The following is a 23,508-nucleotide window of genomic DNA, read 5'->3' on the forward strand; positions in this document are numbered from 1 at the left end:
GCATAAAATATCTCTACAGAAGGGATAATTCTAGAGCCTAGAAAATAATATTTATTCTGCGTGGTCCAAGAATTACACGAGCAAAATCTAGGGGGTCAACTTATGCAAAGCTATTACGCTATCGGCGACGCGTGTAAAAGGACGCGTGCGCGCACGTTTAAAAGTCCTTGGATGGATTTTAAAAGGAGAATCCTTCACAGAGAGAGGAGGCGCGACAGAGAGCCGTGCATTATCCCGGAGACCGCAAGGACCACGTTCGCTTTCGTCGCGTTGACATGCCTGGCATGCGTTTAACTGTCAACGATTCGCGATCCAGCGACTATTCCGCTTTCACGTTCCTCTCGAGTCCTACGCCCGGGTTCCTCTCTATTGTTTACCGGATATTAAACATCGCATTATTATAATGCACGTCGGACGGAGGAATCTGCGTGCACGCCATTAGCATCGCTAATGTCAATGTTTCACTTCTATTTGCATGAGTATCAAGCGAGAATTTTGCATGCGTTTGTAGATCTTAAATAAACTTTATGCGATAATTTTCTGAATTGCACACGAAGATCTTTGTCATACACTTTCTCTCATTATTCCAATACATATTGGAATAATTTGCGCATTCTTAATTTTAGCAGAATAAAGATAGAAACAATATATATGATGAACAATAATATGATGAACCAGAAATAAAAGAATAATCAATCAATATTAAATTTTTTTTAAAATATATAAAACAAAGCATAATCAAAATCTATCACAATATAGAATGTGAAATATACACTCGTTTATATTTCACGTGCTTATCATTAGTTCTTTTTTTTTTCTTCAGATAATAGTTCTCGCTATAAGTTATATCTCTTTACTTTTTGATTACATCATACTATACTAAGATTACATAAGGCAGTTTATGTGACAAAAAAAAAAAAAAAAAAAAAGAAATACGACACCATTCAGATCGTAAGACCGATAGCAATTTTCATGGGTCAACTTTCTTTTTGCAATAAGTGGAACGTGGATTTCGTCAGAGAGGCAAGAGCTACACGATCACGTAGAAGGCGAGACTCAAGTATGAAGATACATAATATTTTACTTACGCTTCGCAATATGGCTGTTTGTCGAAACCTTTATACGTCCGCATATTCAGGGTCATACTGCAGCCCTGGCACTTGAAACATTGTTTGTGCCATATCTGTAACAAGGAAACGTTGTTATTAACATTCCATGTCGATTTGTCAGCCTTACACAGTTGCGAAACGAGTAGCACGCGAAAAATTGGAAAAAATAAAATAAAATATGTAATACATTTGCATACTTTGAATTTCAATCAATACAAAACGCAATTCACTATGAGTCACGATCTGATATTATATTATATGCAGCACATTTTCTCTTAACAAATACATTAATAAATGTTAAGTAAACGTTTCTACTATATAATAATATAAACAAATTATTTTTTTTAGCAAATCTTGTTTTGATTAAAAATTTCTATTTAATTTGGCATAATTTTTAATTTTTTCCATATTTTCAAATTTATATATGTAATTAAACTTTGATAAAAATAATTTTATATACAAATTTCATTGCATTGCAATATATATCGGCGTAAATAATGATTAACATAATTGATGATAATAGTAACGACAATGATAACTTGCATTTTTATCCGAATTGTTATGAATTTCATCAATATCTTATGATAACGATATTAACAAAAGCAATACGATTTTTTTAAAAATAATCGCATGATAATGTTAATTCAGTGTGATTATCATTGTATTTTTGTCGATGTAATCTTTATGAGAGAATACATATCGTATTTAATCACCGAAATTAATAATTTAATAATTTGCTTTATTAAAAAATTATAACTCAACGTCGGCAGTTTTTAATGTGATAAAAAATTAATTTTATCGGAAGTTTCCGACTGTGTGTGTGTGTATTAATTGATATACAATATACAGTATACAGCATATCGTGACAAGAGTGAATTTAACCAAATTATTTGCAGATTATAAATTTTCAAGCTGATATTCATAACTCTGCATACAATAATGAGATATACACATATTACACATATCGTAAAATCGTTTTGCGATAAAATAATGGAAAATGTAAAATAAAAATTAATTATTCTGTTCTGAGATCAAAGTTAAAAGAAAATAAAGAGAGAGATTTCCTAACCATTTTGTTTTAAAGGTAGAAAAGAGATAATCTTGGTGACCTTTGCCTTATTATTAGCCACCGATATCCCCATAAACCATAAATCATTATTAATGACTTCTTGCATTTTGTTTCGAAAGATAATCATATATGCCAATAACAATGCACTTCGGTTTGATTCGCGAAGTTTACGAGCCGATAAGGGTAAGAAATATGATTGTTTAATATCCGAGATAAAATCTTGCAGACGAGTTAATGATATTAAAAGCGCAATTATAACCTTCTCCTCCCTTCCACGGTTCTTAAAGACGAAGAAGTTAAACGATATTTAGTTAGATCTCGAAATGGCTCTCAGCCTCGCCGCATTATCTCGATCTGCCATTGATAAATAGGGTACATGGCGCTCGTATTACGATGCAACACAAGCATCGGCCAAATATGTCTGTTACAATATCTAGCAGCTGTGCGTAATCATCCTCTTAGCATTTTTCTCACAAACATCATAAGCAATATTAAAACGCTTCGAATAAAATTAAGCGATGTAAGATGTTAGAAGAGTATAGGAAGATCGTTTCATCAGTTTTTCTTTATTTTTGTACAGTAACTTTGAATCCAAGCAATATATTCCATTAAAATTTTTTTTAATGAGCTGAATATTAATATTTTTTGAATAACAGTCACGACAAATTTTATTGATTAATAATCAACATTAAAATTGAATAAATATATTCTGCAGCATGCATTTATATTTTTCATTATATATTAGACTTGCAAATTCAGATAATACAATTTTTTTTTTTTAAGAATATTACCTTTTCTAATTTTGTTATCATAATTATTTGTTCTAAATAATGTATATCAGAAAAAAATTATATCAACTGTTTTAATTTTTTATATTTATAATTTTTAAATATTTTCTCGATGTCTTTTTCATTACAATATTATTTCGAAATCGCATCCTTGATTGTGTCAAGCTTACAATTAGATTTAAGTCGGTATAAATTGTTACAAAAACATACAATTACTACTGCAAATATATGGGTTTAAAGATCCGTATAGTATAATGAGCTTTATTTTAATTAAATAAAGAACACACACGTATGGATTTATTCATCGCATCAACGACTATATATTAAGTTAATTTGCACAATCGAAGGCCATCATAGTTATATCGAGATTCTCGATAATCGGCAAGGTCGTTCTCAGGAATCGACAAAGGTTACAAATCGCGAGAGAATGAAATCGAAGACAGTCTCCGATCTTGATAGAGTCTAGACATAAAATGACTCATCATTACTATAAAATGAGTCAACTTTGAAACTTCTTTGTTATTTCTCATGTTAGAGAACAAAAGAGTTAACTTCAAACTATTTGATATCTTTCTGCTTTGCATAAGAACAAAATAAATTAGTACAATGAAAATACGAGTTGTGTAACGTTTAAGAATTTCGAAGAAATCACTATGAAAGACACTCACTAGTTACGTTTCCATTACATTTTACAATTGCGAACAGTCCACGATTTTCTCATGGGACTTCCTTTCCGTTGCAAAATAGCAAGCAAGAAGCTGAAAGACACAGCGCAACGTGTTTTAACGATCCTTTCGAAAGCCGCATGTAAGAGAACAATAGCGAGGGCAAACAAAGTGGATCCATAAAGCGATCTCATGAGAAAACTTTAAATTAGATTTTATATAAATAACAATAGTGTCTGTGTCATTGGGCATTTCTTTCGTATTTTTTTTAAATTATTTTAAAAGAAAAAAAAACAAAAAAAAGAGTCCTTTGCCAGTATAGATATCAATATAATTAATATAAAAATAATTATTCTTATTAGAATAATTTTAGTTGGCCAATAACGACTTTCAAGTGCTGATGCACTGCAAAATCAAAACGTTGTCCAAAACAAAGAGTTTCACCGGACAATGAAACATACGTTCTTAATCTCGTAAAATATCGGCGAATAGGCGTGTATTAAATAAAACATCATCGAAGGAATTTCTTCCTTTTTTATGAAGCATGGCACGTATTGATTTCTAGACAGTGTACAGACCAGGTCGCCGATGTTAATTCACGAGACGATGCTGGAATGCGATCGGTAGCGAGAATTCAGCGATATCTTTTATGGTATATACGATCGGAGAAATATATTGCGATTGTATCATTAGACTGTTCGAGACGTGTTGTAATTAGAGCAATTTCGTGTTTTATTTCGTTCGATACGTTGTAATTACGTTTTAGCATGACAATATGAAAAAAATATAATTTGTGTGATTTATGATGTAATTAATTCAAATTTGTTATCATACTAAAAAATAAAAAAATTACAAATAAGTACAGAATAATCAATTATTTCTTACGTGTTTAAATCAGTGTTTAAATCAGGACTATCATGAACAGTGAAAGTTCAACTATGTAGTGAATTGTCGAGTAAGTGGTAGTCGGTGGAACAATGACAACCGGATGATGATCTTAGATAACCTTTCTAACGAGCTAAATATCAAATGTTATAGCAGACACGAGTACAAATTACGCTCTATTTAATAATTGATAATTATAATTGTTATAACTGAATTAAACACAACAAAAATATCTCGTTCTAATCGGTAAGAAATACATAAAATGTCTATTTAAATTGTTACTTAAAAAAATTATTCAAGTATCGAGATATTTTCATAAACTTAAATCAATTATTATCTAAAGGACACTATAATTTAACAAAAATCTTTAATTCATGATCACAAATTAAAATCAAAAATTAAAAAGACGTTATTATTTAAAAACGAAATAAGAAATCGAAATATTAATTGCATAATTTTTAAAAATGTAAATAATATATTAAGTCATTAAATATTCCATCATAGATTTCTCTTTGTCTTACACATATTTGTCTCATTAGAATTCACGTATTATCGCAAAATTATCGCGTTAGCAAAAGCGGAGCATTATTGAATTATTTCTTCGCTTATTAATACAATTCTTGACAAAATATACATCGTAATATTATTATAGATTAGAATTTAATCATGTGTGCATATCATTCATAAAAAAATTGTTATTGAACGTAAGAATAATCCCGTTTTTCCCGCGCGTTTAGGGAATAACGCATGGAATGTCTATCTCCGTATGCAATCATTATATTCACGCTTTGCAATCGACAGAGAGAAACCGGATACCACGCCGCATCGTTGGCATAGCAGGAATATTTAACGACTAAAAACCAGTAGATCTAGAAAAGTGAGAGGTCCAGTCATTTAATCGGATTATGGATAATTGAATGCAAAGAGCGCAATAATATAATGAATAAATTGAGAATCAAAAGTGCTTGTTTGACAGCAATGACAGTTTTTAAATAATATAGTTCAGAATCATATTACTTATCTCTTTCTCTCTCTCTTTCTTTCGATAACTAAACGTTATTAATAAATGATAATCCAGAGATCTCGTTTGTATACGCAATACAATGCAGTAAAGTATAAAAATGTTTAACTACATTGACACAAGTGTAAATTTGACTCCGCCAAGAAATACTCAATTATGTAGTCCATGGAATATTTTATCGCGATTTTTTTTGAACGATCAAAAGAGCAACAGGTTGGAATCGACCTCACCTGTTGTAATCGCACAAGCAAAGCGCAATGGAGATTTTCGCTGCAAGTCGAACGCGGCATATAAATATATTCAAATACCGAATTATCATCATATTACCGTCATATATTTTTATATTCGCTACTGAAAATTATCCTATTCTGAGAGGCTATCAAAAATTAATAACAAATAAATTAATAAGATTTCTAGAAATTATTTTAATAGTATATCTTATAATATATATATATAATATATATTATAAAAGCAGCATGTATCTTATATATAACATCTAATTATATATTTAAAGTTTCCAGCAAATACTTAATATATTTTTAGTATCAAGTTTTTTTTTAGAAATATATTAATTTTTTATATAACATACGCACGCGCACACACATACAATTATGGCACTTGAAATTATAATTTTGATTTATGCCGATATAATTATGTCAATATAATTGTTGCCAATTTATTAACCCATGCGGGTGAAATAAAAAAATTAAAAAAATTAAAATAATATAAAAACTAATTTAAAAGTTCCTCAATATTTTACTCATATTTTTTGTCCAGCATCACATTCTCTTTACTCATATTTCTTTTCTAAATTTCCATAAATATTTTTCAGCACTATTATTACTTATAATAATAAAAAAAAACATGCAAGAGACCAGAAAGTACTTGCTAGCTTAACATATTGCGAGTTTTCACGAAAGAACATTCGACGAGAAAAAGGCCAGCTAAAAGTACGAGCATTTTCCTTCATTAAACCCTTTCGCCTTAATCTCTTGTGCGCTTTAATTCGTCTTATGCCTGTTAACCGCGTAATATGCGCGTCTTGTCTCAATTTCTCCTCATATTGTGCCGCTCTTCTATTTGTCTTTTTTTCTTCTTCTGTTTCTTCGAGAAAACAGGAGAGACTTGCAACCGCAATTTTATAAGACCGAGAATTTGCGGTGAGAACAAGCGTAAAATCTAGCGTAAACAACGACTTACACGCAAAATACGTAAATCGTTTTATAAGTAATCTTTCAATATGTAAATAGAAAAGAAAAAAAATAATCATCACTTTTTCATTATATATATATTGTCTTGAATAATATATGTGTAAAGTATAGTTTAATATTCTATATTACGCGTAAATAAGTATTATAGACGAAGTACTAAAAGTTGCATACTAAAAAAATGAATAATATTTAAACAATTTATTTAAAATCAAGGAAATTTAATCGAATTAATTTTTAATTTAAATTTAATTAAATTTTTTAACAAAAAAATAGAAAATCTAAAGGCTATATTATTAAAATATTGATTGAAATTAATTAAGATTTATCAATATATTTCTCATATAAAAACCTCACGTTGCAATGCAAATTTCTTCTTATTCCGCGCGTGTGTAAAGCGCCAAAAATCAATGTGATAAATGCATATACATAACAGCATACGAGAGGATTTAGAAAACTAATGTGGCAATCATGTGGCTCGATACGCATCCAAATTTAGGATCCTCTGACTTCCTCTATCTCCTCTCGAATACTCGAAGCTAGTTTTCTGACACGGAATACCGCCCACATGATTTAAAAGCCCCGTTAACTGGCTTACAGCGAGTTTTATTAACCCTCTAGAATCTAGAACAAAGCTGTATAAATGAGATGCGCTTAAAACATCGTCTACACGTTTATTTTTACATTAAAGATCTTATTAAGTGTTCAAAATATTCATCTTCATATGTCTTTGCATGTGCTTTTTTAAAACAAAAAAAAATGATTTAAAATATAGTGTAATAGTGGTTATTGTTAGAACTATTTAAAACATGTATGGAATATGTTCAGAATTAAACAGGAACTAATTTAAAATAAATTAAACTCTTGAAAATCAACTAGCGTCTTATATAAAATATATGTAAAAATATCTTTTTTCAGATAAAATTAATTGAAAAAATTATTTACTATTACTAATAATTAGAACTCTTTAGTAAATGCAAAGATATGCGAGAAGAGTCTCTCCTTTTCTACTCTTTTTCTGTTTTTCTTTTTACATATAGCGAGACTGCTTGCTCATATCGGTCATTCAACGTAAGGATAAACGAGACGAAGAATATCACGGCGAATGGAACTGAGGACGGCTCGGTGAGCGGAACTAAACGAGAACGGTACATCCTGTAATCTATCGCAGAAAAAGTTTTGATCCGCTATAATGCGTCAACCTTTTCAACATCTTAGCAACAATTGCCAGAAAAAATTAATTAATTAACTATGTAATAATGAATAAATAATTATGCCTTTTTCCGAATAATTAATCTTATATGAAAGATCTTTTAATGAAATTATCATTCATTAAATGTAATTCTTTACAATAAACACATATTTATTTTACATATAGGTACAACAGACTTATTCTCATGTATTGTAGCATGAGAGTAGCAACAATATAATTGATTAATTTTTTTAATCTAAACATTAATTAATAAATATTAATAATTTTTTAAGTTTTTATTAAAAAAATAATGTCGTTAAAAATAAAGAAAATTGCTGCAATAATATTGTAACGTAATTTTGTAACATTTTCTTAAAAAGTTAAATATTTTACACTTTACCTAAATAAATTTATATTTATAAATTTATTAAAACGATATATAATTTCAAGATAAAATATCAATATCAGTATAAGGTTAGAATAAAAAAATTTATAATCGGTTGACTTAATTTCCGATTCCGACAGAGTTGGAGATTCCGATTCAGTCGTTCGTAGGAATGAGTTGGATAAATTATAGCACAGCGAATGGAAGTAAACGGGAGTTGCACGCCACGGTCTTTCACGATAAAAACACATGGCATAGCCAGCAAGGATTCGAGCAGAACTCGTTCATGTTCATAGTTTTAAGCAAAATGCGAGTCATAAATCTGGGATTTCAAGGTTTATCCACCGCTAAAGCGGAAGTTAGCACATATGGTGAATAAAGTAAAAAAGTGTTTGTCACATTTCGCTTGAATGGCGGCTAAAGCGAGATAAAATTCAACGAAACTTTTATATCTTAAATAAAATTAAAAGAATCTGCGTAGCAAACGAATTTAAACGAAAATAAATAATAATTGTTTGAGAGAAACATACTCTTTACAGATAACTTGTTTTAAAATATATGGAGATAACAATATAGTACTTTTTTACTATAGACATTTTTTAAATTTTGCTATTCTCTAAATTTTATATTTTTTTATATTGTTTCTTGTTACTATTCCTTCCAAGATTGTCATCTCCTCTTGTCTAATTTGCTTAATGTGTATAATTTACTATTGATTTAAATCCAATTTACTATTTATACATGGAGAAAATTTTCTCTTAAAATATACCCTGAAAATCATGATAATCGTAGGACAATATATGGTATGGAAAGAATTTTATGAGAATTTCTCTGATTAATATTTACCTCGATAAAAATAATATCTATCACAATAAAATATAAAACATGTTTGATTAATTTTACTAAACTGCATGGTAAAATTACTCAAACATGTTTTATATTTTAACGTGTAGATATTATTATGTTTGTTGAGGTAAATATTAATCAGAGAAATTCTCATAAAATTCTTTCCATACCCATATTGTCCCACGATTACCATGATTTTCAGGGTAAATTCTAAGAGAAAATTCTCTCTGTGTATAAATGCTATTGATGAAATATAATAAAAGATAAAATTATATCGTATGATTATAATAATATTAAAGTTTTTCAAACTCTAAATTTCTAGATACTATAGAGTTATAACATTGAGTTAAATCATTGCAATCGGTATGCGAACGGTACATTCTGCATGTTTTCCCACTTCGTTTATCCTCCGTCTCTTGAAAAATGCTCGTATCCGTTTTCTATGCGCCATGAGCACAATATTACATTCTATAACTATGTATATAATTCTTAAACTATAATGACCGGAGAAAATCCTTATAAACGATAGATTATCATATTATCGTTAAAAGACACGAGATTATTAACGAGAATGCAAGTTGGTGGTAATTTTTTGGCATTTACTAATTGAATCAATAATTTAAGAGAAGAGAGAATTCTATTTTTAGATATTATATATATGTATATGTTCAATAAATTTAAAAAAAATTTAAATCTAATTTAATGTTAATTAAAATGCGAATGCCAAATTCTTTCAGATAATCTTAATATTATTATATTTATTTCAGACATTCTATGTAAAAAATTGAATGAATTCACAAAACTAGTTATCGAGAGAGGAAGAGAGATAAAAAAAAATCTGAATCATTATAAAAACAGCCGAAATGCATCTAATCGAACGAGATGTTCATCCTGCGTTTTGCCTTTATACCTGAGTTCCTTTTATTTATTGTGCCTAGAAATAGCTATTCGCTGTTATTTTTTTTCAGACAAAAATATAATCCTTTACGAAACATTCCCATACGAAACATTATATATAATTATTATTAATATCCAATTAATCTCGTTCTTTTTTTTGTGAATGTACGCAAAATATAATTACCCAACAATTATTTTATTTTTCATAAGAGAGAATTAGAGCACTAAATATGATTGATATTCTCATCTCTAATATTTGATATTTAATCTAACATTTAATTTATTCGATTTAATCATTGATCGCAAATAATATTGAATTTCGATAGAGATGCATTAATCTGATAGCTTTTACCAAAATACATAAACTGTTCAATTAGTGTATTTAATCCGAATTCGTTATAACTTATATTAAATATTCTCAACCTTGTAACACACACGATGGAAAACTTCATCTCGTTTATGTCATGAAAACAGCCCAACAAAAAATATACAAAAAAATATATGACTCCTTTTCCATCCGTTGGAGATTTCGTGAGATATTAATCGACATTAAATCAAACAACATTTTTTTTATATCAGTCTAGTCGTTCGCTCGAGTCGCGTCATGTCGCGGCGCAACAAGTAGACGACTCCCTTCGGCGAGCATGGAGCGTTCCGCAGCGTTAAACACGCGTGCATCACGCACGCACGCACGCACGACGAAGAGAGACCAACACGCCGCGAAGGTCGCCGAGCCCTTCTCAATGGAACGGTACATCTCTCCCGCGATGGTTAGCTCTCTTTCTCTCTCTCTGTCTATTTCTCTTTGTGTTTGTGTTCGCCGCCCTTCCTCCTCTCTCTCTCTCTCACTCTATTTTTCTTTGTGTATGTGTGTCTCTCTCTGTCTCTCTCTTTCTCATGCTCTCGCTTCTCATTTCTCGAGAAAAGTAGTTTCTCGAAGATGAGGCTCGAGAGGAAGATTCGAATTCCTCTCGATCGCGACGAACAAAGATGCCATGATCGAAGCTTACCTTGTCGAGGCACTTGAGCTCCTCGATCGGATAGACCGTCTTCTCGCAGCGAGCGCACGTCTTGCTCATCTTTCTCTCCTCTTCCTCGGCTACGTCGTCTTGCTCCGCACTACTCTCTTCCTCGCTGCTCCCGTATTCACCACCACTCACGCACTTTGGTCTGCTTTTCCGCGGATATTATGCACGCGTCTCGTCTATATCCTAATTCCCCTCGATCCCGAGACACTGAGCGATAGTAAGCACACACGCACGTATGTTGTACGTGTGTACGTACGGCGGGGAGGAGTCGGTGTTTGCACGTGCGTGATATATATATATACACTAGCCACACATTCGAACGAGCGGACTGCTGGATATGAAACTGCCTGCGCGAAATTGTTGGCGCCTACTTATGCTCCCGAAAATCCGGCGGGAAAAAAACACCGTGACGACTCGACCGTATTTTCCGATTAACTGTTGGACGACGGCTTCCGCTTGTTTCTCACTCCTTCACCCCGAGTTTTCCCTCCCGCCCTTTATTTTTCTAGCAGGAGATCCACGGAAACGTAGCGGAAAAACTCTCGAGCTCGCACGGGCGCCAGCCGCATCAAACCGCACCTGCCCTCTCGTCCTCTCGCCTAGCCTTAAAAAAAACCGTCGACTGACAGCGATGGTGGACCGCACTACACTAGTCAAGACGGCGACTCGTCACGTACGGCGTACTGCGAATGCTGCGTCACGTGATATCGAACGCGCAAGCGCGAGACTCAGGGCCGGCGCGATCATTTCTGGTACCACGTGACAATTTTTTTCAATATTTTTCACGTTTTGTATTAATTCCTTTTACCGCGCGGGAAGCTATTACTAGTCACAGAAATATCATACAACTTTGTTCATATTATTTTACCAAAGATATAATTCTGAAAAAAGCATATGTGTGTTATTAACATAAGAAATTGTTTGAAAAAAAGTCGAAATCATTTGGATCTCTACGTAAAATGATATTAAATTATATCAATAAAATAGAGAGCAATTGTTTATACTCTTATTAATCGAACAAAAAATTGATAATTAAGACTGATCTTACAGTTAAATTATTTGCTTTTGTTAATAAATAGACTATAGAAAATGCTTGTGAGAAACTATATATAAAATATGTATGCAATATATAAAAAACATACATTGCAATTTTATATCTGCTTATCTATATGACTAGTACTATTGATAACTTAATAACAATGACGTTTACAAAAAAAAAAGTATAGTAAAGACAAAAAATTAGTCGTAAACTCGACATGTTTCTACTTAATCTTTTTACATTTTAACAAACTTTTTATCGAAAGCACATTTGGTTCATCATTTTTATTCATATTATTTAATAAGTAATATCAACATATTTAATAATAAATATAATATTTTTTCTTGCAAGGTTGATGCTTGCTAATAATTAATATTAATGTAGTTTTGAAAACGCATGGATCTTTTTTGATTGATATATAGTTCAATCTGATTTGTAACAGAGTAATTATCGTGTAATTTGTCCTAAAAATATTTATTGTACAAGAGAGATTGTGTGACAAATTTAATAAAGTTGAGTAGAAATAAATACTACGTTAGTCAATGTAACACGACATAATATTTTTCTATTTTACGTAAATTTGTTTATTCTTATTTTAATTATGAAATAATAAAACAATGAAATAAAAAAGTAATGTAACGGAGATTTTCTATGATATAATGCTTTTAATAATGAACAAAATTATCAATATTATTTTTTACTTGTTATTGTATAAATCTGTCAAGATATTGATAATATAGCGTACTAATATATCGGCCTGATTAAAAAGTAAAATAAATAAAAGTTTATTTTATTTTTCACGTTATTGTATATAAGTTTCAATATTTTGCAAAAAAATAAATTCAGATAAATATTTTTTAAAATAAATTCTATCACATAATCTCATAACATCAACAGATGTTTTATCAACACTTTGTAGAAATCGTTTAGCTGATGTCTATCAACTGGCGCTCTCTATAGATTGTAGAGAGAATGAAAAATAATGTAGAACAGTTATTATAATTAAAAAATTAATTTAAAATATAAAATAAAAAAATTAAAAAGAGAGGCAAATTTGTCTCATTTATGAATGTCATTTATTTCGCTTACGGACAATATTTGCGTTATTTAGTAAGTGTAATTATAATAGTTTCAATTTTTACCTTTAAGGAATTGATAAACTATGCTAAAATCTTTATTCGAGAATCCGTGAGCAATGATTGTCCTATAAATCTGATGTGCCAGAGAACCGAGAGGAATCGGAGCTTGCGTTCTGATTGCAGCAGATTGAGCTAATCCCAAATCTTTAGCCATCAATGTTGTGCCAAAACCACCCTACATACGTTAACTTGTTATTTTCTTTATACTTATTTAATTTTTGTTTGATGTATAAATGAAATTAATTATGAATCGATGATTTATATTAAGAAAAATTAAGTAATTATTTTTTGTAAAATTATTCTTAAAAAAAATTTATTACAAGAATTCTTAATTTTATAAAAAAAAAATTTGCGCTACTATTCAGATTTCTCTGAATTGATTCCATGTCTGCGAATCCACGCAAAAAAATAAAGCACGAAAAAATTATAATTAATTACCTCATAATTCTTCGAACTGGGAACATTAGGTAAGATTCCTGGAACCGGATTGTAGAGATCAGAAGACCAGCATCTCCCCGAGCTAGAGTTTACGATATTCGCTAGCACTTTTGCATCCAAGCCCAGCCTGAAACATATAGAGCACTAACATTAGAGAATTAAAAGTGAACAAAGAACAATAAATCTCTTGCTTGTTTCTCACTTTTGTCCAAGATTGAATGCTTCTGCAGTACCGATCATACTAATAGCTAATAGCATGTTATTACATAATTTAGCAGCTTGACCCATGCCTACGTCGCCGCAATAAACAACTCTAGATCCCATAGCCTCGAGTATAAATTGCGCATGATCGAAATCTGTACTTGAACCGCCAACCATAAATGTTAAAGTACCATCCTTGGCCGCATTTACACCTGTGCGACATTGATACAATTTAATATTTAATTTCTCATATTTATGCATCTCAAACTTGTATGCATCTCAGACTTTTACTTTTACTTATGTTTATTAATCATTTGGATTTACTGGCACAATAAAATCTGTTGTATAATTTTTTGCACAAATTAGTACATTTTTACGAAGAAAAAAAGTTAAATTTATATTTAATAGAATAATAATCATATTGATAAAATAAAATATTTATATTTCTTTCTTCGGAAAAAATTAACAATTGCTCTAAAAAATTAAAAAATTTTTACTTAAAAAATTTTACTGAATTAATGGAATATTCAAAATGCAATTTAATTTTTTAACCAGTTAAACCATCCTTAATATCCACACCATAAATAGCATACATATTATGAATGTTAAATTTAATTTTTACTTTTTATGTTAAAATATTTATTTATTTTATCTCCTTGCTGCAATAATAATTGATCCAACAATTTATAATTATGTTATAATTTTTTTCTTGATATTACTCTTATATTTTATTTTATTAAGAAATCTATGACGAACCTCCCGATACAGGACTGTCGATAAATCTCAAATTATGTTTCTGAGCCTGCAATGCGACTAATTGAGACACCGATGGATCTACAGTACTGCTATCTATCAGTAAAACGTTCTTCTTCGCTGTACTAAAAAGAAATTAATGATGAAGAAACTATAATCGCAAGTTTAAAATATATAATACATATTATAAAAAATTTGACGTCATCATTTAATGTCAAATAAATTTATTTTGACTGTATGCAAATTAATTTTACCCGAGTACACCGTTTTCGCCGGTGTAAACATCGAGAACATGCTGATTAGAAGGCAACATCGAAATGACAACTTCAACTTCTTTAGACATTTCAGCCACATTCGATGCGCTACTTGCACCTGCTTCCACTAAATTTGTCACTGCCGATTTGTTCAAGTCATATACGATGAGCTTGTAACTCTAATAAAGTAAAAAAATTAATTAAAAATAAAAGTTTTTTCCATTAAAGTTTTTTGCTTCCTCATAGAGGAAACTTTGTTTTCGTGAAAAAATATTTTATCCATTTAATAAAGCAATGATTCCTCGAATGTAATTTTATTATTTACTTTCTTCAACAGATTTTTTGCCATATGGCCACCCATGTTGCCCAATCCGACGAATCCAATTTTTGAATAGCATCTTGCTGCTAAATAGATATTAAAAAACACAATGAGTCGTATGTATTAATCATTACAAGTTTCTATATTTTAAACATATGATATATATATATATATATATGAATATTCTCAAATCTTCGCAATTTAATAATTATTTAAATTTTTAACATTAGAATGACTGAGAAAGCTAATAGTTTAAACAATATTTTTTCGAATATCTTTGGTATGAATCATAAAGAGATATAATAGGATAAGCCACAAAAAGGTTTAGCCTCAGACTTGGCCTTTTTGATTATAATTTCAAAGTTTCTTTCGCTATCAAGTTTATAAATTACCTGTTGAGGTACATATGCAGATGCTTAATGTGATTAAAATAACCGGTTCTAATGGTAAAAATTAATCTAAAATGATTAAATTACCTGTTGCCGTCATAAAATTGATAGATGATCTTGTTATACAAACACTCATTTCAAAGTCTTGTTGCGAGCGTTGTAAGAGAAGATACTGGTTCTCATGAGATTCGTGTCAGTCAATTAAAATATTATTTAAATACATATAAAAGCTGTTTTTCGCCATACATGTATTCATTATTATATATATTTTATGCAAAAAAAGGTATTAGATAGATGTTTGACACTGAACGTAAACAAAATCGAATAAAAGACCACGTCACATAATACAAGAGAACTGGTGAAATATATGAGAACTATAACGACAGCGACATTACATCAGTATAGATGATGTAGCGTAAAAAGACATTACATAACTTGATAAGGCTTGATGACGAATACGGCGGGCAATTCAAATAAATTTCATAATTTATGAAAACACTATTAAGAAAATATGAAAGTTAGCACTGGTTTCGCCAAAAAGTATTAATATAATCTTAATATAAAACATTTTAAAAACTACAAATTACATATTAAAATAAAAAGTATAATCGTAAAGTAAGATAATATTTAAAAAATAATATTTAAAATATTTTAAAAATTTAACTTTTTACTAAAATATATTGCAAATTATTTTAAGTTTATTTTCTAATCGGTCCTAACTACAGACTCGTATGGTTTCGCAATCATTAATTTATGACCATTAGTAGAGAACATTATATAAAATAGCGATTAAGATCACACGCGATGGTTATTATTGCATATACATATACGTATAAAGTATAGACGTACAAGATATCGTTATTTCCACGTTACATATTGAACCATTTTTTAGATATATGCATTAAGTAATAATAATAAACGTCACCTCGCGTGTCATTTTCTATCGTTCTAAGCGATCGTTTTATAGTCCATTGAAGGAACTCTGTTAATATTATCCTATAATTCTTTTTTCTTCTCGCACGACTATGAAAATAAAATGACATTAAATATAATAAAAAAATATTCTATATAAAAAGGAAATTGCGTGGGATGACACAATTTCCTTAAAAAAACAAGATGGCACGAATCTTAAAAAAATCTGATATTATGTAGATGAGTTATATACATATAAATAGAACTCGAATTTTCTTTAATATTTAAATCTAACGATTAAATTTATCTGTTTGAGAGAGAAACATCAAAGATTCAAATCAATTACATTAATTTATATATAAATATAAAATATCAAATGCAAACATTTAATCAATAATAACAACAAAATTCAAGATTTAATAGCAAGTGTGTTACTGTAGATTTAAAATGTTGTTTAATTTTAAAAAAATGCACTGCGCATTTTATTGCATATATCATTTCTCGCTGTATACATATAAGCATAATTATCGCTTATATAAGCATAATTATCGCTTGTATAAGCATAATTATCGTTGTATATAGCATAAGTTGAAATATTTCCACAAAGATCGGTATCGTCAAGGTTGTTCTACGATAACAAGTTACTAAATCATCCTTATTCGAGACAACAATAATTAATTACACTACATTTCCTTATTGATGTCGCGAAGTATGTCATCGCTAATATTTTATGAGCTGCCAATTAAGTGATGTACATAATTGCGTTTACGTTTCTTCGCCCCGCGTGGTTGAGATAATTATATGTCAACCACGTTGTGTTCGTAACAACATGCTTATTCAGGTTTGCTATCGGAATAATTATCTGCTGTCCTTAAAACTGCATTTCACCAGTACTTCAGTACTACGTGAGACTATGTGAACTGCAAGTACAGATCTCGTCTACTAGCAATGTTGTTAGTGTAGTTGCTTGCATTTAATATGCGCATGCAGTTCCATTTAGAGTTATAATCTGCCAAATTGATTCTCATTCTCATATTAGGCCTACTCGTGTTATATTCTAATTAAGTGCAACGAGCTGATAAAAACAAACTTTCGATGTTATGAAGAGTCTGATAATGTGAAAGAAACTCATGTAAATAATTAATCAATTAAGTTAACAATAAGTAGAATCATTAATAACTTTACTTAACATCAATCTATATACAATATATATATATATATATATATATATATATATATATATTAAGAGCACTCTTACACAAATCTTATTTCTAAGTCTTATACATGTAAAAGAATCTTATGTGATATATTATATATAATCGATAGTACGCGTTTAATAATTTTGATATACACACACATATATAATATATAATCAACGTAAGTAAACAGATAAAATATGAATGTGAAAATGCAAGACACGTGCAACATGTGCAACGTTCACTATCTATCATAATAATTAAAAAAGGTGTTTTATACACACACACGTATTTATATATTTAACTTCGAGATATGTATTCATTTATAATTTATATTATACCTACAGATTATTATCACAAAGGAGGTTACCGATACAAATTTTATTACTAAATTATTAATATATTGATAATGATTCATCATGAAAGTAAATTCAATGTTTGGTTTTTTATCATTCATTACCTCAATATTAGCTGGCAAAGAAAATATTATGAAAACTTCCCAAGTGGAATCCTGGATATCGACGGATAATTTTACGACGCTGATCAAAAAAGCATTTTTTTATTCCACATGCTGTAATATCTTTTTAAGTGGTTGGTCTCTATAGAGAAATTATATATCTTATTTCGAAGACATCACGAATATAAAACGACTTTTTTTCAGGATCGATTCACGATGAAGAAGTACTATTTCATCAATTTATAAATATTTATCCGTACGAATATCTACTGCGCCAAAAAACATATGAATGTCAAAACTATTTTTTGCTCGGACCGACGGATGACGAAATAGCAAAAGATATACAAAAGTAAAGCACAAAACAATAGTATAAGTCTCATTTATCTTTTGAGTAATGTGTGATAATAATATATACATAATATTTAAAATAATTATTGTAAACAAATTATTTATATAATATAATTTATTCTATTATTCTCTACGATTCATAGAAATACATATATCTTTTTGATAGAATACCCTCACATATCTCAACGACAGAAATTCTCATCATTGTCGATGGTGAATTGAAGAATAATTCAAGACTTTTCAATGTTTCCTTATATAAAAATTCTAATGCAAACATCGTATCAAGATCCGGAATCTGGACTTTGTCGAAAAATTACTTGAAACCCAGATTCTTTCTAAATGTGAACAGGTAGTTATAATTCTTTTTATTAATTAAAACTTTATATATGTATATATTCTTAAATATACATATTTATGTCATAAATCTATCTACAATATATTGTACATACATCATACATATTAAAAACATTTATGTGTGTTAGATATTACACATAACAAATTATTTTTTCATATTTATTAAATATTATATATATGTTACGTTTAATTATAAGCTTTCATAATTAGCCTAAATTGCAGTTACAAGGACTTGGTGTCTGAATTCAATATAATTAATCTAAAAGGTAGAGAACTACAAGTATGTACGTTTTATCAGCCACCCGTTTGTTATCTCAATAAAACGACCAAGAAAATAATTAATGGTATTGAAGAAGAAGTTTTTCTAACAGATAATGGTAAACCATTTTTTTTAAACACGTTAATTTCTAGAGAGAAGAGAAAGAGAGAGTTTTTGTGTGTGCGTAAAATTGATAATATTATGACAATCTTAGATTTTAATTAATTGCTATTAATATAAATTTATATGGAATTAATAAAATTATTTAAAGTTAATGAACTATAATTAATGAGAATTGTAAATTATTGCAAAAGCACAAAGAGCGATCGGTAAAACAATAACAGTATATTCTCTATTATACAGACGAAGAAATGGATGGGACAGAAATAAAAATATTTCTGCTTATAGCGGAAAAGTTGAATTTCACTTGGACATTAAGAAAACCGCAAGGAACTTACAGGTAATTTTGCATATAATTTGCTATTTTATTTCTAATATATAAATATATAATTAAAATATATAATTAATCTTAAAAATATCAATAAATTTTTAGATATGGTCGACGTGTAAATGATACATATTGGCGTGGTGGTGTCATTCAACTTATAATGGAGCAAAAGGTAAAATTGTTAATTCAAACAATCTAAAGTATAATACATCAATTTTATGACATAATTAATAATAAGGAAAAAAAGTGCTGTCATATAATTTCATGTTTCAATTAATAGCTTTACAAAAATATAAAATTAGATTGCGCTGTTTGAAATTTGTTCAATTTATTCTAAACGTGTTTTATTTTTTAAATATTAGATTCGATTAAAATATATATTAAGTCAATTTTATGTAATTTGTTTCTCTTATATACGAAGATTGATCTAGCGTTCGGCAGCATCTGGTTAACGCCTAATCACAGTAATTTTGTAAACATGTCAGAACCATGGTATCAGATGTTTATGCATTTTTTGGTACCGCGACCGCAACCAATCACCAATTTCTGGGCACTCACGAGGCCTTTTTCAATAGACTGTTGGCTACTTCTGATAATCTTGTTGATCGTTATGAGCATATATATGTGTACACGTGCTAGAATTGATCCAAAATTTCCAAAACGTAAGTTAAATATATTCATCATAAGTACTCCTAACAATAAAAAAATAAACATAATACATAATAAATCAACATAATAAATATACTACACATTTCACTAAACGATCGAGATTACTATATTTTATTTTTCAAGTATTAAATTTTCGGGTATATATATAGATACTTCATAAGAATCAATCGACATAGATATAAACGTCGATATACTCATCAAGTATTTATGCTAATATCTTTAGTGATACCTTATATAATTTTTACCTTATTTCTTTGAAATTTTCTTGTTTTTATAAATGTAATTACACATTATTATTTAAATAATATTATAATGTTATATTGAAAATAAAATATATGAAATAAGAATGAGGAAAGACGAAAAAGATTATCAATGTCAATGTCAAATAAAATATATATTTTCTTAGGTTTTCGGAGCATTATCTGCACGATTACAGAATTAATGGGTCGTTTGTTAGGCACGTGGGTGCCCAGAAACACCGCCAATGCTAGATTCGAATTGCACTTATGGCAAACTGCAGGGGTCGTATTAGTGACTGCTTATTGTAGTAGTCTTGCAGCCAGACTCGCGAGCTCGGAATACGAAAACAGGTAGCAATAATATCTATTTCTATTTTTAAATTTAAAAAATAGTTGAGATATTAGAACTTACTCTTATAACGTGCTTATTCAATTAAACATATAAAATCAAATGATATTGATATTAAAAAAAAAAAAACAATTACAATGATTTTGTGTATTAATAACTTGCTGAATGCCATTTAGTAAATATTCAATGAAAGTCATCGAACGAAAATCCAACTGGTCATTAAATTTTACGCAAAAATGATTTAAATAAAAAATTTTTTACTAGTATTTTTAAGTTACCTAAACATTGAAAGAATTTATGTGAAGAGAGACTGTGCAGATAAATAAATGCATTTTTATCAATTACCTTTAAAAATAAGTTTGATAAAAACTACAGTTAAAATTTTTACTCTTGTAATTTAAATAAAAAATTATTTTAATCACTTATCATTGATTTCTTAATTTAAAAGATTGCACTGTTAATTGTTATATGTACCTTCTTGATTTCTAATTTCGCACACATTATTCATTAAGTTATATTTAATTATAAGAAAAAATATAAAAATCATGTTTATAGAATTGACACGGTAAATCAATTTCTCGAGGCAAATTTAACATGGGGTCGAAGAGGACCAGAACCAAATTACTACGATTACTTCGATATGGATGTACGTAGAATTTATATTTATGCAAATGAGCATTACTTTTTACTGCTGACGCGACAAACGTATATATATATACATGTATATAATATTATTAGGATCCTTATTCGAGTCAATTACCGACAAGATACACATCTATAAAGAATGATGAAATGACAAATAGATTAATCAAGAAGGGTAACTATGCAATTATCGGAAAAATTATAGGATCGATCTTCTTTCCTGAAGATAAAATTTCTAACGAGGATCTCAAAGTAAGATGTAAGAGTACATTTATTTGAAAGTATTGAAATAAGACGCGCTAAAATAAATTGAATTGTGTCTGTAAGAACTATAGAATGATGAAGCAAATGGTAGGCAACTATTACTCATCCTTTGCGGTCCAACCATGGCTATTACGACCTGTTGACACGGTAATATGACAATCGTACTCGTAAGCACAATTAATAATTATCATAATGTGTCATAATGATCATAAACCTTCTTAATCTTAATTATTATAAAATGTCTTAAAAATAAAAATACATTTGCTGCAATTTTTGCTAAAATTAAAATTAAATTAAATTTACACAATAGAAGTAAATTTACATTTACATTAATTTCTACAGAGAAAGAGGGGGGGAGGGAGAGAGGGGGAAAGATTATTTTAATATATATAGTACTTTCTAATAATAAATATCTCAAATGTTGCTGTTATAGATGATATATTGAAATATTTTATTATCCTATAGATTATATCATGGTTGAGGGAGTCAGGCATTACTTATTTTCATCTCGGTGATGTTATTCGCCGAAAAGCCAATTTCAATCTCCGCGAAGTTCTTAAGGAATATGATAATCTCGACAAAAGCGCCAGAGTCTTAGGATTGACGCCGTTAGGTGCCGGCTTTACAGCGCTCATTGTAGGTCTCCTAACATCTACAATAATGTTTTTCTATGAATTAAGGCAAGCTGCTGGTTCACGATCAATTCGCGAAGTTTTTCGAGAAATACAAAAGAGACGAGAGAGATACGAGCTGTCAGCGTATAAGAGAAAGAGAAAGAGAGTGTCGGAAAAAAATTGAGTTAATAATACACAGTCCAAACAATAAAGGTTTTGATTTATCTGTAATTAAGTCTGCCGGATACATTGTAAATACTGAATCTGCGCAAAAATTTAGAGATAAAATTTCTTATAATTTACATCACTATTAAAAAAATATTTAATTATATATATTTATGAATTTTTATATATTTCATAAGATATGTATATGCTTATGAATATATAATATATTATATGTATAATGTATATATGTATGTATATATGTATATGTATATTTGATGATATAATGTTATTTATAATTTATTAACTCTACAATGTAAAATCAATTCAGATAGTATATAAAATATGTCTCTAAAAGATGTTTTAATGATGTAAAAAAATGTTACATTATCCTATGTTGCTTAATGGTTTCTTTAATACATTTTCGATGCTACTTAAATAAAATAAAAAGTAATTATGCAATCAATAAAGAGATTTCTGCTTGTAATTCAATGCGATTTAAATATAAAGAGGATTTTTTGATAAAAAATCATATTTTAAAAAATATTTCTCGTAAACATTCATAAATGAGCAAAATAATATGTATATGTAATAGAAATTAATTTACTTTACATTCTTTATATTTCCTTAAACATGAAATAAATAAATCTAGGAAAGTTAAATATAAAAATTTAAATTAATATAGAATTAATATAAAATACTTATTATAATAATTGATATAAAATAATATAACAAAATTTTATATTATTCAAACAATAATATCACTGTTAACATATGAATATCAATATGTGATCTTAATAAAGTATCATTATCATAATATTCGTTCTAGAATATTAGATTCTAGAATACGCACTACACTGAGAAAAAAATACTGTTGAATCAACAATATTTTTGTAGTTAAATTTTATTTTATTATATAATAATATCATTGAATTAATAAAATAAAATTTAACTACAAAAATATTGTTGA

The 23,508-nt window shown here is 28.9% G+C and overlaps 2 protein-coding genes across 11 annotated transcripts in view; one reads left to right on the forward strand and one right to left on the reverse strand.

The window, feature by feature from the left end:
* Positions 1-16,007, reverse strand: part of LOC145943148 (3-hydroxyisobutyrate dehydrogenase, mitochondrial) — a 35,754-nt gene extending 19,747 nt beyond the window's left edge. For 2 of the 4 annotated variants that reach the window (XM_083050571.1, XM_083050568.1), the window contains exons 1-7: positions 15,713-16,006; positions 15,243-15,322; positions 14,918-15,096; positions 14,667-14,788; positions 13,912-14,122; positions 13,710-13,836; positions 1,089-1,183 (exon numbers count right to left, since the gene is read on the reverse strand). In XM_083050571.1, coding sequence (XP_082906697.1) covers positions 1,089-1,183; positions 13,710-13,836; positions 13,912-14,122; positions 14,667-14,788; positions 14,918-15,096; positions 15,243-15,322; positions 15,713-15,761 — 863 coding nt within the window. In that variant the 5' untranslated portion in view covers positions 15,762-16,006. Of the gene's footprint in view, positions 1-1,088; positions 1,184-13,709; positions 13,837-13,911; positions 14,123-14,666; positions 14,789-14,917; positions 15,097-15,242; positions 15,323-15,712 lie in introns of all 4 variants that reach the window. The other 2 variants (XM_083050569.1, XM_083050570.1) reach the window with 2 other exon arrangements.
* A 1,373-nt stretch (positions 16,008-17,380) lies between these two features.
* On the forward strand, positions 17,381-22,730 carry LOC145942960 (glutamate receptor U1). Of its 7 annotated transcripts, none has more exons than XM_083050142.1 (13): positions 17,381-17,669; positions 18,081-18,324; positions 18,395-18,539; positions 18,705-18,887; positions 19,103-19,269; positions 19,515-19,611; positions 19,705-19,771; positions 20,021-20,261; positions 20,675-20,858; positions 21,412-21,502; positions 21,595-21,750; positions 21,834-21,929; positions 22,228-22,350. In XM_083050142.1, the coding sequence occupies exons 2-12, from the start codon at positions 18,153-18,155 to the stop codon at positions 21,903-21,905; spliced, it is 1,575 nt and encodes a 524-aa protein (XP_082906268.1). In that variant the 5' UTR covers positions 17,381-17,669; positions 18,081-18,152; the 3' UTR covers positions 21,906-21,929; positions 22,228-22,350. The 7 variants fall into 7 exon arrangements, with proteins under 7 accessions (XP_082906268.1, XP_082906267.1, XP_082906266.1 ...); XM_083050141.1 differs by having other exon boundaries at positions 17,382-17,669; positions 21,834-21,909; positions 22,228-22,368; XM_083050140.1 differs by having other exon boundaries at positions 17,382-17,669; positions 21,826-21,929.
* Positions 22,731-23,508: the final 778 nt, after the last annotated feature.

Source organism: Prenolepis imparis, unplaced genomic scaffold (assembly GCF_030444845.1).
Source record: "Prenolepis imparis isolate NDT839.2.m4 unplaced genomic scaffold, iyPreImpa1.0 SCAF_11, whole genome shotgun sequence".
Lineage (NCBI taxonomy): Eukaryota > Metazoa > Arthropoda > Insecta > Hymenoptera > Formicidae > Prenolepis > Prenolepis imparis.